General features: G+C 37.8%; 1 protein-coding gene across 2 annotated transcripts in view; it reads right to left on the reverse strand.

Moving 5' to 3' along the window:
- The window catches only part of DCDC2 (doublecortin domain containing 2), a 181,546-nt gene that overhangs the window by 91,073 nt on the left and 76,965 nt on the right, over positions 1-13,508 (reverse strand). For both annotated transcript variants that reach the window (XM_055390582.1, XM_019028781.3), the window contains one exon: positions 13,021-13,183. In XM_055390582.1, the coding sequence (XP_055246557.1) occupies positions 13,021-13,183 (163 nt within the window). The remainder of the gene's footprint in view (positions 1-13,020; positions 13,184-13,508) is intronic.

The following is a 13,508-nucleotide window of genomic DNA, read 5'->3' on the forward strand; positions in this document are numbered from 1 at the left end:
TGGGAGACCAAGGTGGGCAGATCACTTGAGCCCAGGAGTTCAAGACCAGCCTGGGCAACATAGTGAAACCTCATCTCTACAACAAAAAAGAAAAAATAAAACTATAAAGGGAGACAGAGAAGGTCATTATATAATGATAAAGGGGTTAATTCAGCAAGAGGATGTAAGAATTGAAAATACATACTCATCCAATACTGAAGCACCCAGATATAAAAAGCAAATATGAATAAAGAGAGCAATAGACCCCAATACAGTAATAGCTGAAGACTTCAACACCCCCACTTTCATTATTGGACATATCATCCAGACAGAAAATTAACAAAGAAACACTGGACTTATTATGCACAATAGACTAAATGGACCTAATAGACATATACAGCTTTATCCAACAGCTGCAGAACACACGTTCTTCTCACCACATGGATCATTCTCAAGGATAGATCATATGTTAGATCACAAAACAAGTTTTAAAAAAACTCAGAATTGAAAACATATCAAGTATCTTCTCTGACACGATGAAATAAAACTAGAAATCAGTAACAAGAACTCTGGAAACTGTACAAGTACATGGAAACTAAATAATATGGTCCTAAATGACCAATGGGTCAATGGGTAAATCAAGAAGAAAATTAGGGAATTTCTGGAAACAAATGAAAATGGAAACATGACATAAAATGTATGGGATATAGCGAAGGCAGTACTAAGAGGAAAGTTGATAGATGTAAGTGCCTACGTCAAAAAAGTAAAAAAAAAAAAATTCATATGCCATAATGATGTATCTTAACTAGAAAAGCAAGAGCAAACCCAATCCAAAATTAAAAGAAATAACAACAGAGCAGAAATAAATGAAATGAAACAAAAAATACAAAAGATCAATGAAATAGTTTAAAAAAGAAATAAAATTGACAAATTTTTAGCCAGACTAATAAAAAAAGACCAATGCAACAGAACAGAGAACCCAGAAATAAATCCATACACCTACAATAAATTCATTTTTGACAAAGGTGACAAGAACATACACTGGGGAAAGGACAGTCTCTTCAATAAATGGTGCTGGGAAAACTGGATATCCATATGCAAAAGAATGAAATTGGACCCCGATATCTCACCATATACAAAAATAAAATCAAAATGGAGTAAAGATTTAAATTTTAAACTTCAAACTATGAAGCTACTACAAGAAAACATTGGGGAAACTCCCAGGACATTGATCTGGGCAAAGATTTCTTGAGTAATACCCCATAAGCACAGGCTTATGGGATCACATAAAGTTAAAAAGCTTCTACACAGCAAAGGAAACAATCAAAGTGAAGAGACAACCCACAGAATAGAAGAAAATATTTGCAAACTACCCATCTGACAAGGAATTAATAATCAGAATATATAAGGAGCTCAAACAACTCAATAGGGAAAAAATCTAATACTCTAATTTAAAAATTTAAAATGTCTAATTTAAAAATGGGCAAAACAACTGAATAGACATCTCTCAAAAGATGACATATAAATAGCAAAAAAGTATATAAAAAGATGCTCAACATTATTGATCATTAGAGAAAAGCAAATGAACACTACAATTGAGACATCATCTCAACCCAGTTATTTTATTCAGAAGACAGACAATAAGGGATGCTGGCAAAGATGTAGAGAAAAGGGAATACTTGTATACTGTTGATGGGAATGTAAATTAGCATAGCAGAACAGTATGGAGGTTCCTCAAAAAACTAAAAATAGAACTATCATATGATCCAGTAATCCCACTGCTAGGGATATACCCAAAAGAAAGGAAATCAGTATATCAAACAGATATCTGCACTCCATGTTTATTGCAGCACTATTCACAATAGCCATGATTTGGGAGAAAGCTACGTGCTCATCAACAGATGAATGAATAAAGAAAACGTGGTATAGACACACACAGAGTATTATCAACCCATAAAAAAAGAATGAGATACTGTCATTTCCATCAACATGGATGGAACTGGAGGTCATTATGTTAAGTGAAATAATCCAGGCACAAAGACAAACTTTGCATGTTCTCATTCATTTGTGGAAGCTAAAAAGTAAAACGATTAAACTCATGAAGATACAGAGTAGAATGGTGGTGACCAGCGGCTGGGAAGGGTAGTGAGGGTGAGGAGTGGAGATGGTTAATGGGTACAAAAATATAGTTAGATACAATGAATAAGAGCTTTTGTTTGTCAACACAACAGGGTGATTATAGTAAACAATAATTTATTGTACATTATTAAATAACTAAAAGGGTATAATTGGAGTGTTTGTAACAAAAAGAAATGATAAATCTTGAGGTCATAGATACCCCATTTACTCTAATGTGATTATTATGAATTATATGCCTGTATCGAAATATCTCATGTATCCCATAAATATATATACCTACTATGTGCCTATAAAAATTAAAAATAAACCAAAACAAAAATTCTATGTCCATCCAAACTGAAAGTTAAATGTGAAAGTATGAAAATATTTTCAGACTTGCTGGGTCTCAAAAAATAATGACCATTTCTCTAGCCATTCTCCAGAAATTACTGGAGGATATGTCCTGCCAAAATGGAGTCAACCAAGAAATAAGTATACAAAAGCCCCTGGAAATGGGATCTCCACAGAAAAGACACAAAAGCAATTTTCATAATGACAGTAAGGGAAAATGCAAGATAACGTCTGTGCCACAAGCCAAGAGAACAACCTTTGCAGGCTGGAACCAAAGGTCTGAGGACTCCACAAGGGAACCCTTGCACTGTACACTTAAAGTGCTCAGTCTAGTCCCTGGCACAGAGTAAGCACCCAGAAAATGTCCACTGTCCATGCTAGCTACTGATCTGATCAGAATCACACAAAAAGATGTCTCACTTAATTTTCATCAGAAATTCCCCAAGCCCTACAATGATCAGGTAATGTGTGGAAGCAGTTTGCCTATTTGAGTACCCCAAACGCTTCTCAAGTTGTGCTCTAAAGAACAATAATCCCACCAGATGCTCCTCAGTAATAGGGATCCAAAGCAAGTAAAAGCGTGGAATACGTCCATACTAAAGGCTCTGAGAAATCCTGTAGCAGAGAAAATGACTTAACTTTGTATCATCCAACATTTCCCAGATTTGTAGTTGAACATGAAACTCATTACCAGAAGCATATATTAAAAGTACATGAAATTGGCCGGGCGCGGTGACTCATGCCTGTAATTCCGGCACTTTGGGAGGCTGAGGCAGATGGATCAGCTGAGATCAGAAGTTCGAGACTAGCCTAGCCAACATGGCGAAGCCCCGTCTCTACTAAAAATACAAAAACTAGCTGGATGTGGTGGCGCATGCCTGTAATCCCAGCTACTCAGGAAGCTAAGGCACGATAATTGCTTGAACCTGGGAGGCAGAGGTTGCAGTAAGCTGAGATCACGCCATTGCACTATAGCCTGGGTGACAGAGTCAGACTCTGTCTCAAAAGAAACAAACAAACATACCAAAAGTGCGTGAAACTACTGCTCAATGGAACCCAACTTAGGAAATGACGGTAAACGCCCTGGGTAAGAGCCTTCAGCTTAACACCATCCAGAAGCTCTTGTCGCCCAGGTTGGAATACAGTGGCGCAATCTCAGCTCACTGCAACCCCTGCCTCCTGGATTCAAGCAATTCTCATGCCTTAGCCTCCCAAGTAGCTGAGACTACAGGCATGCGACACTATGCCCGGCTAATTTTTGTATTTTTAGTAGAGACAGGGTTTCACCATGCTGGCCAAGCTGGTCTTGAACCCCCAACCTCAGGTGATCCACCCATCTCAGCCTCCCAAAGTGCTGGGATTACAGGCATGAGCCACTGCGCCAGGCCACTTTATTATGTAATTTTAAAGGAAATAAAATCTTGCCCAGTTTCAAAGAAACAATTTGGTATTATCATCCAATTGTATAAAATAAGAATAAATGGGTAGCTTTAAACCTACAAAGCTCAAAGGTATTTTACAGATATTTTATCTTTATCTTTATCTCCACTGTGATAGCACACTGCATGGTGATTTGCAATAAAGGTTATATCTTATTTTGAAAATAACTAGGGCAATAGAGAAGAATAAAAATAGAGTTCATATACAAAATAGGCCACAGACTACAAAGGAGTCCCAGGGTATCACATAAGTGAGGAAATACTCCTTCCCTGTCTCATAGTGCCCAGCAGTATTTAGTAATTGTCCCAGACATTGGACTAAATACATTTAAGTAGAAATGGCCTATGTTCTTTAGTAGTGTGCTGGTACTTTCTATAAGGACAAAATTAATACAGAGGTCTAAGAAATGACTCAATACCCAGAAGGAAAAAATGTCAATGCTTGCAACATAATTTGGCATTTAGGGATAGTGAATAAAGTCTGGTCATTGAAAGGGAAAAGGTAAATTGCATCTACTTAACCAAGGAAAATTTATTGATAAAGATATAATTATGACTATTGGAAGAAAATGTGTAAGTACTGAGCAATTAGAAGAGAAAATGAAATACTCTGGTGATTAGCAAGGGGTGGGGTACATGGTAGGGACTCAATAAATGTTCACTGAAAAATGAAAGTAGTGACCTAGGAAAGGGGATGGGGCTCCTAAGTCTGGAAAGTCATGAAACATGGGGAAGGAAATTCAGACACAGAGAAAGGCTTGGGTTGCAGAGCTTAAGTCCTAGAATGTTTAAGTAACTGTTTTCAAAAAGGGGATTTGATCATTTGATACACAAACTAGAGGTCAGCCCCCAAAATATCTACCTTCTTCAAGGTCCCTAAACCCTAGAAAAGAGGGTCTAAATGCTGAAGGCAGTCCCCAGCTAAGATGTGTCAAAGTAGAGAAGACCCATTATTACATCAGACTGCTAAAGAGAAAAACGGCTTGTTAGTAATGACTAACTCTGACCACCTAGAAAATAGAAGGGATGAAAATCAATCATCCCCATTTAAAAAGTTAATATGAAATACTGGAGAGCAGAAGAAGAGACAAACAGGAACTCCCCAAAATCTCCCAGCTAAGCTTCAGGGTCTGCTGTGATACATCAACATTTTTATCACTGAAGGAAGACAGGTCAAAACACACACACGAGAGCTTCCCTCACTTGTCCCTCCACCTCCCCTTTCAAACAGTCACACAGGCACATCCACCTCTTAACCAGCAGCTATGTGTCAGTCTAGCAATTTCCAGAAATCACTAACCATTGATAGATCTTTGACTCTGGGTAAACTGGTTTCTCCTCTTTTCCCCCTCATTCACTAAGCTAGGAAAATGCTGTTTATCCATTCTAAGTATTTGTAAATGAAGCTTATAAAATATCAGATTAGAATGCACCATCAAGATGTTCTAAAGCATGGGTATCAGGAGTGTACCATTACTCAGTCCTTACAGTTTGCAGCCCTTAATTTCAATTGTCACCATAATATAGGTATAATTGACCTACATGCACACACACACATATATCAACAAATACTGACCCTGTGCTGACTACTCTGTGCGGAATGCTCTGAACATTTATCTGTGTCCTTTACATGTGACCTATAGTCCAGGATCTGCTGATATTCTAAAGGACCGGACCCTTTCCAGGTTTTATATCACCCCAGGCCTGACAAGGAAAACAGGGAGTTGAAGAGGGAGAAAGGGTAATAAACCCTATGGCTACATCTTCCTCCTCCCTCCACCCTGTCACCCTCTATGATAGGCATCTCACCAACATTCATGACATCAGACACCTCCCTAACCAAGCCTCCATGTGGCCCTTCCTCAGATTCCAGGATGAAATGCTCAGAGTGACCCAATTTCAGCTTCTTTCAGAAAAGCAGATAAATCATGCTTCAGTCTTTGGTATGCCAGAAACTCACCACTGGGGCGGATGCATATTTTATCTGTAGTAAGCTACAGAAAGGTTCAGACCTGGCAGGGCACAGTGGCTTACACCTGTAATCCCAGCACGTTGGGAGGCCAAGGCAGGCAGATCACTTGAGCTTAGGAGTTTGAGACCAGCCTGGGGGACATGGTGAAACCCCGTCTCTACAAAAATACAAAAATTAGCCTTGTGTGGTGGCACCTGCCTGTAGTCCCAGCTACTTGGGAGGCTGAGGTGGGAGGATCACTTGAGCCCAGGAGGTCAAGGCTGCAGTGAGCCAAGATGGTGCCACTGTACTCCAGCCTGGGTGACAGAGTGAGACACTTCCTCAAAAAAAAAAAAAAAAAAAAAAGAGAGAGAGAGAAAGAAAGAAAAAACAAAAAAGAAAAAAGAAAAAGAAAGGTTCAACCTGACCTTGCAGGCAGCAGAATTAAGGAAAGGGCGGTGAAACTTGTCAGAACCCCTGGTAAGGCAAGAAGGAAAGAGGCCCTCCTTAGAAGTAATGGGTAGCATCTATGAAAAGGGAGGCAGGCAAGCCAAACTCTGGAGCTGGGGAAAAAATAAAGATGTGACAATCCCAAACTAATCCTGCTGCAGAGGATCACGCTAACACAAGAACCTCCGCCCACACCTCAGTGTCCCCACCCGAGTAACTCCAGGTCTGGCTCCTCCAGCTCTGCATTCCTCTCAGACCCAAACCCAGATGGATCCCTGACCTGGAGGCACTGGCCTACACCAGTAATTCAACCGAGGGCAGTTCTGCATCCTACGACAGCAGGGTAACATGAGTTCTTGGCATTCTAAAGTGGAGCTCCTCATTTGCTTTCCCACTGGAAACACCATTGTACACAGTGGGCAACCTACACAGCATCGGCAGCACAATGCAATAATTAAGATGAATTATGGCTTACATAGAATTTTATGGGGTGCTTGTATGGAAAATGTGATCTGAGTATCAAAATACCTATTTAAAATGAATTTCCGGAATGAAATCTTCCAAAGTTTTGAAAATACCTCTGTAATTCAACACCTCACAAATTTTTCCTTTTGAAAACAAAAAGCATCTTCAAACTCAACCCTGGGCTACATGAAAAAATAACCCCCAAAAGAATTTACTGCAGAAGTCTCAATCCTATATCAGCTATGAAAGAATGCTTTCCTCATGGCATCTCTCTATATAGTGAACAAAGTGTTTCAGAGGGCAGGATATAAAAAGAATCCTTTTCTAAAAAGGGCTAGTATTTTACTCCACTCAGATTGAGCCATACGTCTTACTAGTATTCAGCCAGCTTTTAATTTTTCAGTCTCTCAGTACTAAAGTAGATAGCAAAGTACACATTTTGAAACTAACTTTTATTAATAGAGTTTAAATTCACAATAAACCTCAAGAAAATTACTAAGACTTCTCGCTGTACTAGAAATTTGTGGCACAATATATCATTCCAATAAGTGGATCATGAAGGTGTGAAAAAATGCTGATCTTAAGAATTTTTATCATACTAGTACTTGATGTATAAAATCTGACCCATATATCCCACAGTACACATTGCCATTGAGATGGGAAGTTGTGATCCACCAAGGGATAGAAAACCTGTATTTCCCTGTCATTGATTCCAGAATTTACAAGGAACTCAAAGAATTCAACAACAAAAAATAATGACAGCCTCATTAAAAAGTGGGCAAAGGACATCAATAGACATTTTTCAAAAGAAGACATACAAATGGCCAACAAGCATTTGAAAAAATGCTCAATGTCACTAATCATCACAGAAATGCAAATTAAAACCACAGTGAGACATCAGCTTACACCAGTCAGAATGGCTATTCTGAAAAAGTCAAAAAACAACAGATGTTAGCAAGGATGCAGAGAAAGGGCAATATCAATACACTGTGGGTGGGAATGTACATTAGTACAGTCTCCATGGAAAACAGCATGCAGATTCCTCAAAAAACCGAAAATAGAATTTTCATTCTATCCAACAATTTCATTACTGGATATCAAAAGAAAACAAATCATTATACCAAAAAGACACCTGCACTTGTATTTTTATCACAGCACTATTCACAAAAGCAAAGATATGGAATCAACCTAAGGGTCCATCAATGGATAACTGGAAAAAGAAAATGTGTGTATACAGACATACACACACACACACACACATTTTGTGGGTATGTGTATATAGATGTAGATATACACATACATATAGATATAAACACACACAGTAAAATACTATTCAGTCAAAAAAATGAAATCATGTCTTTTGCAGCAATGTGGATGGGACTGGAGGCCATTATCCTAACAAATAACTCAGAAATGTAAAGTCAAATGGCACAAGTTCTTACATATTAGTGAGAGCTAAATAATGCGTACACATGAGAGAGGGTAGAATGACAGACACGGGAGACTCGGAAAGGTGGAAGGGTGGGAGCAGGAAGAGGTATGAGAAATTACATCATGGGGACAATTTACATTATTCAAGTTATGGTTACACTAAAAGCCTGGACTTCACCATGACACAATACATCCATGTAACAAAATTGCACTTGTATCCCTTAAATTTACACAAATTAAGAAAAAAAGAAAACCTGTATTTCTGGTATAGGGTGAATGTGGTGGCAAGAGACACCAATGAATCATAAATCTTACCTTAGCTTATTAAACAAAACTAGTGTGCCACTTGGTGATGTCACCTTGGTGCCTTCTTACATATTTGCTTCCCAGATTTGATACCCCTTAGGAGGTAACACGTGAGAGAGCACATTTTCCTCATGTGCTTCCGGTTTTGTCTTCAGAGTCTCTTGTTACTGGGAACCATGCAAGTGCCTGGGTTGATTCATGGCTGAACCAAAGAAGCTCAAGTTTCAATGCCTCATAACTCTGAGGATGAATTGCAGTAACGCTTCATGCTTGGGGCAATGCAGGCAAACCATGTGCAGGTTGTAGCTATTAAGAAATTCAAGAGCATGACTGCTCAAGGGCAGTCACCCAACAAGGTCATAATATTCAGACATCGTTCTGCCGGCACCACACCTGCACCCAATCAGTCATCAGGAGTCTAAAAATCACAAGTTTCACGGAAACTATCACAGAACCACACTGGGAATAAACCAGGATTTGCATCAAGAAGAATACTGGCCCATGTGTGGGCACACAGGCGTGCCCACTCACCCAAAGTGAAAGAGAGCCACATCCATCAAAAGAATACAACTCTTATTTTTGCCTTTTTAATGCTTTGCCTTCAAAACGTACTTACAATTACCAATACAATGTAAGTCAAAGAGACCAGGCTATTTTCTCTGCAGCCCTTTCAATATTCCTACAGAGACCTAAATTCACTATACTTCTTGCGTTCACAAGGGTTCTAAAAGCACTACATTTTTTCATGTACCAAATATTAACAATACCAATTGATATGATCAATCATCCAAAATGCTATTTCAAAACAATCATCGTTACTGTTTTGGTCATAGTGGAGAATGTACCTAGTTGCCAGCCTCTAAAGCATATCTCAAGGCACTGCAACTCAAGTGGAAAGTGTAACAAAAACATGTGCTGGCCAGTTAAGCTGGTATTTAAATGCAACACTAAAAATGCATTTCACACCCAACTTCATCAATCACCAACCAATCCTACTTTGCATCTTGGCTACCAAAAGAAAATGGGATTTGTTTCCCTGAAGAAATATGTCACTGCTCTGCTTGAATTATTAAGCTTTACTATTACAGAGAGAAACAGAGTCAAAAAAAAAAAAAAGAAAAGAAAAAAGGAAACAAAATTAGACCCAGGTTGCCATCTACAGACTGATAGAAGCATTGCACATTCATACAGCATTTGGTAACTGAATCAGTAAATATCAGATATTTAAAAAAAAAACGAAAAAATATGTGACTACAATTTTAATTATTAAAAAATCAAGATAACCTATGAAGTCTCTTTTTTTCTAATTCAAATGAAGATACTATATAGGTAAAGAACACTAGATCAAACATTTGCACAAGTTAACATATGCTAGAAAATAATCATAGCCATTTACCCTAACCCTAAAATTTATCACTTTGAAATAAAACTAAATAGCTTATTTAATATCAAATTTAAAATACATTGTAAGTAGAAAAAGCCATGTAAATTTTATCTCTAAAACCAAATTTTTGCATTTTTTTACATTATTATGAGTTCTTACACCCTTCACTTTCATTTTGCTTCAAATTCTTATTGCTTTTACCTTTACAAGGAATAAGAGCCCTCTTGAAACATGAGTATTCAAAAGCACATACTTGGTTCTAATTACTAAAATAGATGACATTAAAGTAAAAAGCAACTTCAATAATAAATGAATATGAAGGCTGAATTAAAGAAAGAGAGAAAGGGAGAGGGACTTTTGATATTATAATCTGGAAAATTTCTGTAGTCAAAGACATCTGCAGGGAGATCCATTAAGAACCAAATTGCTCAATTTTCAGTAGTATGGACTTAAGCTAATATGCTTAAAGTTATCAAGTGACGGTTTAATCTAGTGAACTGCACAAAATCCTTTTTCATTTTTCTTGGAAAAAATTGTCTTTGGAAGCCAAGATTCATTTTCCAGGTTACATGTTATTTCTATCCAAATGAAAAGATACAAAATGCTTCTAGATCAGTGGTACAAGCCAGTTAGTGGAGGAAAAAAAAATTCATTCCCTAAAACCTTCCTTTAAAAGACACCAGCAGCGTTTCCTGTAACAATGAGATCCAGCAATTTAAAACCTATAATCTGCACATTATAAAACCACATTGGAAAATATAGACTTAAAATGGGCTACTGTCTAAAACAACTGCAAAATTCTCTAAAGAAAAAAATAAGAGGAAGGCTTATACCTTTTCTTTTTAAAATACTATTTGCTTCAATAATAAACACTTTTTTTTATCTTCATGCCCACCAACACAAATGTTAAAAACTACTGTGAATTTCTACAAAAGCAAAAATGCCAATAATTCAATTTTTTTTTTTTTTTTTTTTTTTTTTTTTAGGCAGGGTCTAATTCTGTCACCCAGGCTGGAGTGCAGTAACACGATCATGGCTCACTGCAGCCTCAGCCACCTGGGCTCAAGTGTTCCTCCCACCTTAGCCTCTCAAGTAGCTAGGACTACAGGTGCATGCCACTGTGCCCCACTAATTTTTTTTATTTGTTTTGCAGAAACGGGTTTTGGCTATGTTGCCCAGGCTGGTCTCAAACTCAAGCAATCCGACTACCCGCCTTGGCCTCTCAAAGTGCTGGGATCACAAGCGTGAGCCACTGTACCAGCCAATAATTCAACTTTTTAATGAAGGTTACTTTCCTATGAACAAGGGATATGTTAATACAGCCTCTTGTGTTCTCAAGTTTTTACAAATGAGATAACCTGAAAAGATGATCATTCTCTTTCTTCTAGGCGACAACTACTTAATTTAAAGGCTTTTTAAAAATATACTGGAAGTAAGGATTGGGATTTTCATAGGCTAACAAGAGCCTCACAGAAAAGAAGCAAATAACATCTTATAAAAGGCTTTTAACAAAAAAAAAAAACAAAATGAAAAGTTTAAGGTGGGTCCTGTTTCATGATGGGTATTAAAGTATTACAGAATTAACTATTTTTAAACTTCCATTATTCATTCACTCAACATAATTATTAAGTGCCTCAGACCTGTGCCAGTTGTTGGAAATAAGAAAAAACTAGTAGGACATAGCCCAAGGCTTTGGGGGTCTCACAATCTAGTATCTATTAATTTTTTAAAGCCTCTCTTATTTTTAGTGTTCAAGGTAGGGTATGTTCTTAGGGCTAATTTCTTTTCTTTGATTCTTGTCACATAATAGGCACTCGGTAAATATTTGTTGACTGTATTTCACCCTAGCCTCCTTGTTTTCTACTCACGGGAAAGGACTGTACAAATTTCAAGATAATCAAAACTTTAAAAAGAAATCTTCATAAGAACCCACATTTTTCAGATAGATAACAGAGCTAAAGAAAAAAAAAAGTTAAATGAGCTGCCCAAGGTCAATGGCAGAGCTGGGACGAGAATCTAGGACTCCTGACTTCCAGCTAGTCTCGATCATTTAGGTCTTTGATGATTTAGACCCCTCCACTTCTCTGTGGAACTGGTTCACCCATTTCGCCTGTTCTTTTAACCTAGCCTCACGCGTCTTTGTTCTGACTCTTTAATCATTTGTGCAGCTTCCTCTAAACTCTCACAGGAGTTCAAACTGTCTCCTCAGCTGTGAAGCTCATATTAGCTCTAATTCTAATGTAACTCTTCATATCGACTTTGAAATAAGCTGGAGCTCCCAGGTGGAAGGTAAGGCTTTGCCCATTAATCTGAAACCTGATCCCATCAGTCCTCTTCCTGGAACCCCTCACAGTCCCACGGGTGGGGTGGGGTGGGGTGGGGTGTGTGAGGGGATCTCAGGGCAAGAGGAGCAGGAGTCATTCCACTGGTCTGCTTCCCAGCCAGCCATTCCCACCCCAGCGTCGCTCCACTCTGAGAACACACTGGGAATAAAACCAAAACTCGCCCCTCTTACAAAAACCTAACATGAAAGTTAACAATTTTCATTACATACTTCCTTAGTCTACCACACTTTTATCTCATACCAGTGAAATCTTGGACTAATGCAATTTTTTATTTTATTTTATACCATCTCTCACCTGCTAGTGCAAGATGAAACTACATCTAATTTTGCTGAATAGGTTATTGTTTACTGATAAAATGTTATGTCTATTTAGTGTTCTCTTGGTTATCAGTATAATTAACAAAATGACTTTTCAGTAAAGATGATCTTTGACTAATAAATCATAATGAATGTGGGCAAGGGTTACAGACACACAAATAAGAGACCAATATCATAGTAGTTGTAGGTACAAATATTAATCAAGCAATATCAGTGGGAGCAGAGGATGAAAAAAACATACTTTTAAAATAAGACTACCACAAAATATATTTGATCTCAAAATAAGTGTCCTCATGGCACAACATCTAATTACAAATAAAAACCAAGCATAAAAACAGCAGCATCTCTCATATACAAATACAATTTTCTTTGAAAACTCTCATATATGAAAATAAGGAATATCTTCTGTGGGCCCAGAGAAACAATGGATCTATTTAAGAATTAAAATTGTATCACAGCCTTAAGATAATAATAACACACTTACCACTGTTTGGAATGGTTTCTTGTGAACTCTTTAATGTTACATTTTGTTTCACTTTCGTCAGTTTTTCTGAATTCACGTCTTCTTTTTTCCCTTTCCTCTTCAGGGGCTGAGGAGATGAGTTGTCACTGGATCCAACTGTTGACTTAGAGTGGCGATCATTTCCCTAAATGGCAAAGTATTAGACCCTTATCATTAGCTAATGAACTCTCAAAAACATTCCCAGTAAATACATGTCATTAACTACTGGTAAGCAGGGCAGGGGCAGGGAGGTGTATTGTCCTGGTTCTGCAACTGTCCATCTTTATACATTAACTCCAAATGTATCTTCCTGGAAAAGGGTCTAGGAGAGGAAGGAGGATAAAAATAATAGCTAACAGTCATTGGGTTCTTAATATGTACCAGGTATTCCATAAAATTGTATTCACTCAATCCTCATGCTAGCCCTAGTTACTAGCTCACTAGCCTCATGCTAGTGAGATAGACACTAC

Source organism: Gorilla gorilla, chromosome 5, assembly GCF_029281585.2.
Source record: "Gorilla gorilla gorilla isolate KB3781 chromosome 5, NHGRI_mGorGor1-v2.1_pri, whole genome shotgun sequence".
Taxonomy (NCBI): Eukaryota; Metazoa; Chordata; class Mammalia; order Primates; family Hominidae; genus Gorilla; species Gorilla gorilla.